This window comes from Triticum dicoccoides, chromosome 5B, assembly GCF_002162155.2.
Source record: "Triticum dicoccoides isolate Atlit2015 ecotype Zavitan chromosome 5B, WEW_v2.0, whole genome shotgun sequence".
Taxonomy (NCBI): domain Eukaryota; kingdom Viridiplantae; phylum Streptophyta; class Magnoliopsida; order Poales; family Poaceae; genus Triticum; species Triticum dicoccoides.
The window spans coordinates 426788900-426794330 of NC_041389.1; the positions used below are offsets into that span (position 1 = coordinate 426788900).

General features: G+C 44.2%; 1 protein-coding gene across 1 annotated transcript; it reads left to right on the top strand.

Annotated features, from left to right (window-relative positions):
• The first annotated feature begins 3304 nt into the window (after positions 1-3304).
• Positions 3305-4638, top strand: LOC119305651 (protein HVA22-like). Its single transcript, XM_037582119.1, has 5 exons — positions 3305-3415; positions 3520-3546; positions 3679-3801; positions 3913-4087; positions 4264-4638. The coding sequence occupies exons 1-5, from the start codon at positions 3366-3368 to the stop codon at positions 4282-4284; spliced, it is 396 nt and encodes a 131-aa protein (XP_037438016.1). The 5' UTR covers positions 3305-3365; the 3' UTR covers positions 4285-4638.
• The last annotated feature ends 793 nt before the right edge of the window (positions 4639-5431 follow it).

Genomic DNA, 5431 nt, shown 5'->3' on the forward strand with positions numbered 1-5431 from the left:
TTAAACTTGTGCTAAAACTCCACCTCAACTTGAAGAACTTAAAAACTGCCACTTTTACTTGTTGAGGGTCTAATCACCCCCCGATACGTCTCGAACGTATCTATAATTTCTGATTGTTCCATGCTGTTATATTATCATTCTTGGATGTTTTACAATATTTTTATATAATTTTTTGGTACTAACCTATTGACATAGTGCCCAGTGCCAGTTGATGTTTTCTGCTTGTTTTTTACATCGCAGGCAATCAATACCAAACGGAGTCCAAGCGCAGTGAAACATTTTGTGGATTTTTTCTGGACCAGAAGACACAAGTTGGGCCGAAGAAGTATCAGAGGGGTCCCCCGAGGGGGGCACAACCCACCAGGGCGCGCCCAGGTGGTTTATGCCCACCTCGGTGGCCTCCCGCACCGCCTCTTTGCTCTATAAATATCCCAATATTCCAGAAACCCTAGGGGACTCGACAGAAATCAATTCCAGCCGCTGCAAGTTCCAGAAACACCAGATCCAATCTAGACACCATCACGGAGGGGTTCATCATGTCCATTGGTGCCTCTCCGATGATGCGTGAGTAGTTCCTTGTAGACCTATGGGTCCGTAGTTAGTAGCTAGATGGCTTCCTCTCTCTCTCTCTCTCTCTCGCTTGATTCTCAATACAATGGTCTTTTGAAGATCCATATGATGTAAGTCTTTTTGCGGTGTGTTTGTTGGAATCTGATGAACTTTGAGTTTATGATCAGATCTATGTTTTTATCCATGAAAGTTATTTGAGTCTTCTTTTAATCTCTTATATGCATGATTGATTATAACCTCGTATTTCTTCTCCGATATTTGGGTTTTGTTTGGCCAACTTGATCTATTTATCTTGCAATGGGAAGAGGTGCTTTGTGATGGGTTCGATCTTACGATGCTTGATCCCAGTGACAGAAGGGGAAATGACAGATATGTATCGTTGCTATTAAGGATAACAAAATGGAGTCTATTTCTACATAAATTGATCTTGTCTACATCATGTCATCGTTCTTATTGCATTACTCCATTTCTCCATGAACTTAATACACTAGATGCATGCTGGATAGCGGTCGATGTGTGGAGTAATAGTAGTAGATGCAGGCAGGAGTCGGTCTACTAATCTTGGACGTGATGCCTATATAATGATCATTGCGTGGATATTGTCATGATTATTTGAAGTTCTATCAATTGCCCAACAGTAAATGTTTTCCCACCGTTTGCTATTTTCCTCGAGAGAAGCCACTAGTGAAACCTACGGCACCCGAATATCTTCTTTATTATATTTGCCTTCGCAATCTATTTTTTTTGCTTTTATTTTTAGATAAATTAAACCAAAAATACAAACATACTTTGCTGCACTTTATTTTATTTGCGCTTTATTTATCCAATCTATTACAACTTTATCCCGTCTCCGTGCCAATTTCCGACGCCGTTACTCGAAAGGGATTGACAACCCCTTTAACACGTCGGGTTGCGAGTATTTGTTATTTGTGTGCATGAGCTGTTTACGTTGTGTTCCGCGGTTCTCCTACTGATTTGATAACCTTGGTCTCATCACTGAGGGAAATACCTACCATCACTATGATGCATCATCCATTCCTTTTTGGGGAAATACCGACGAAGTTCAAGCAGACATCACCCCCCTTCTAGATCCCTCTTCTCAATCCTCTCAAAAAGCAAAAATGTTTTTTAAGGGCAATACATGTCTCCTACTAGAAACACAACCGCAAGTCTACCCTCCACCTGCGACTTGGGGGGGGGGGATTTGTTTGTCCGAGTCGCATGCTCACCTCCAACATGCATTTGTGCCCTACCTATTTATTTACTCTAGTTGCAAGTCCACCCATGACACGCAAATGGGGGCCGATGTCCCAAATGCAATTCACCCCAACATGTAAATGTCTCCGCCTCATTCTTTTTCCTTGTTGCAGTTCCACTCTTAATACACAACTGGGTCTGGCCCCAGTTTTGTCTCAGTTGCAAGTCCACCCGCGACACGCAACTGGGGGACGACCATTTTTCTCCTAATTGCAACTCCACCGTCGACATGCAATTGGGGCCCCCAGTACTTTTTGCTCCTGGTTGCAGATCCACCTTCGACACGCAACTGGAGCCCAACACGGTTTTTACTAGTTGTAAGTCCAACCACACCCTGGACATGCAATTGGGGTCCGCCTTTTCCATAGTTGCAAGGCTAGCCTTGATACGCAAGTGAGACCCGACCAAATTTTGTCTCAATTGTAAGTCCACCCTCGACACGGAGCTAGGCGCAACCCATTTTTGTCCCAATTGCAACTCCATCTTCGATAAGCAACTTGAGGCCCAGGGACATAGCATCCGAGGCTTTTGTCACGGGCCAACACAATTATATGAGTTGAGCCTACCGGGACATGCCTAGGGAAATTTAAAATCCAATGAGCCAAGGCTCTCCTAGTCCACAAAAGGTCTTGGCGATGATGTCACCCAAGTCGCATTTATTGTCAAATCCTATTTCGTGTCCGATGCACAAGTGTTAGGCCCGTGGGGGGTACACGTGTCTTGGGTCTTAGGCATTCCTGGTTTTAGTCAGTTTTCTTCTTATTTTCATTTCCTTCTATTTTTCCTTTTCATATACTTGTTCAGTTTTTCTTCCTTTTTGTGTTTTTTCATATTTTTTTGTTTCTTTTCACGTGTTCTTGATTTATGTTTATTTTTTTATTTAATACTTCAAACATTTTCCCGCAATATATAAACATATATTCACACGTATATGAACTTTTTTTATCTATGCTTTTTTTGGTACACGGGTATACAATTTTATCTACATGAATATATTTTTAAATAGGCAATGAAATTTTTCCGAAGTAAAACAAAAAACAAAACAAGGACCTAAGTGGGCTGCATCATGGCTGGCCTATATAAGGTGTTCAGGCGCTTCCTCGGCGATCCGTCACGGCAAGCGCGGAACAGGAGGACCCGCGTTTGTTTTTCGTTTCATCACTGTTCTACTCCTGTTACATTTCTCCCCCTTGCGTGTCTCGAATTCTTGGTTCATTTCGAGGCTCTAGGCGTGGCTGGCTTGTTGCCTCGGTGAAAAGCGCATCACGTGGCAACCGTGGCGTGCTCCCTCCCATGGCCGAGAGGGAAGAAGGGAAGCAGCCACGCAACGCGATTCGAGCCCGGTTGATCTGGTGGGGCGGGCCAGGGCTCCGATCCAGCCTTGAACTCCACGTCCAAGCAAGGCACCCAATGCCATCCCCTTCTCTGGCATCGTTAAAAACTGAGCTCGCGCTTCTCCCCGCTCCATCAACCGAACCCCACCACCACGAGCTGTACATTTCTCATCAGGGTCGCGGTGAGTTCCTTCCTGAGCCGGGATGGCGAAGAGTACATGGGCGCTCATCTGCCACCTCCACGCCATTGCAGGGTACGCACATGCACGACAGAGCTCACGGCTCCTGAATCCTTCCGTTTCCATCGCTTATTTGGCTATAATCTGGTGGATCATGGGCGCTTCTCTTTCCTCTGCAGGCCGAGCCTGACCCTGATATACCCGCTGTGAGTGCGCATTCCTGTCGATCGTTGCACCTTGCATTGCAGCGGTTAACTGTGGCTAGGCTATGATATGCTCTGTACTGAGAACGTTGGTAAGATCTGTGGGTGTATGTGTGAGCTGTTGGTTTTGATCAGGTACGCGTCGATCTGCGCTATGGAGAGCACGTCCAAGCTGGACGACGGCCAGTGGCTGGCCTACTGGATAATCTACTCCTTCATCGCCCTCTTCGAAATGGCAGCCGAGCAAGTCCTCTATTGGTAAAATCATAGTGGAGTACTATCAAAATTGTTCATGCTCTTTCCTAGTAGAATCCTAGCTGTGAACATTTTGCTCCGCGTGCAGAAAAGATAAGTGTGATGATCTCGCAGGATACCGCTGTGGTACGAGGTGAAGCTGCTATTCGTGGCGTGGCTGGTGCTGCCGCAGTTCAGGGGCGCCTCCTTCATCTACGAGAAGTTCGTCAGGGAGCAGATCAGGAAGCACGGGGTGATGCTGCACGAGCACCATGGCCACGATGCCGGCCACGGCTCGCACGTCCTGAAGGTAATAATGAAGTTCTTACGCCGTGTTTTTCTCCGTGGTCTTTTCGAAATGCATGGTCGAGGACGCCTAAGCATCTTGCGTTGCTTCACTTGATGCTTCATTTTGAGTCAATAAAATCCACACCTTGTCAAAGAAAAATGCATCTTGCGTTGCTTTATTGTTTGCTGAACGTGCAGGCTGAGCACGGCGTGCACTGAGGAGCAAACTGGCCAGGAGAATGTCTGCCTGTCCGCCGACGACGAGCCTTAACCAAACCCGCTGATCAGGGATCCCCTTCCGAGCCGGCGTCCTTGTTGATATATGTTGTGAGATGTTGGACGGAACATCGGGTTGGGGTACCATGTACTACCTCTGTTCCTGAATGTAAGAAGAACTGTCAAAACGTCTTACATTTAAAAACAGAGGGCGGACATGATAATTCGACGATCCCTTGTATATTTATAAATAACGGAAGGATTTGTGTTCTTTGCGATCAATAAATTTGTATGGTACTGGTGTATTTTAGATAATTGGTCATGGTACTTGCCGAAAAGGTTCCCCGGAAATCACAAAACTACTTTACGTCATACACAAACATATTTTCTAGTACTATCATCTACTTCCTCTGTCCCAAAATGTAAGAACGTTTTTAACACTACATCAGTGTCAAAAACGTTCATATATTATGGGACAGAGGAAGTAATTAATTACTCTCGTTGTATATTCAAAACAAGTATTTGTGACTACAAAATATGTTCGCGCATTATAGAAAACAATCATGTATTTCAGAACATTCCTGTATATAATGAAATGCTCATATTTTCAGAAAATGTTTGTGTGTTTCATAAAAAGTTTTCTTCTGTACCAAAAGAAATGTTCATATATGTCAAAAAAAGTGTCCACACAGGTTTTTCAAAAATAGGGAAGTACAAAGAAAAGGCAACAATACAAATATGAGATGAAAATTTTCTATAAACTTGAGAATAACATTTTACAAATATACAACATGCATATTTGCAAGCATAATGAACATTTTTCGAATACTCAACTTTTTTCAATACATGATGAACACTCCAATTACACTGTGTATATTTTCAAGTATATGTGATTCCTAAATAGGGTGATTTCCGCATGCAAAACTTATTTGACAATTGCATGTTCACCCAGCCCCGCAACTGCGCCCGTTATGCGGAAGTTGCATGTCCACACCGCGCCCTTATTCGCAAATATTGTGCGGAAGTTGAATGTTCACCTTGGACCCACAGTTGCGCATGTTTTAGCGCAATTGCGCAAATGCAATTGCACTCTGCAACATGGCACATAACTGCAGGGGTAAATGTGACAGATATCCACCTAGAAAGGCGA

Coding starts and splice junctions, on each gene's coding strand:
- LOC119305651 (XM_037582119.1), top strand. CDS start 3,366: ATGGCGAAGAGTACATGGGCGCTCATCTGCCACCTCCACGCCATTGCA. Junction 3,416..3,519: donor CACCTCCACGCCATTGCAGG/GTACGCACATGC, acceptor TTTCCTCTGCAG/GCCGAGCCTGACCCTGATAT. Junction 3,547..3,678: donor CTGACCCTGATATACCCGCT/GTGAGTGCGCAT, acceptor GGTTTTGATCAG/GTACGCGTCGATCTGCGCTA.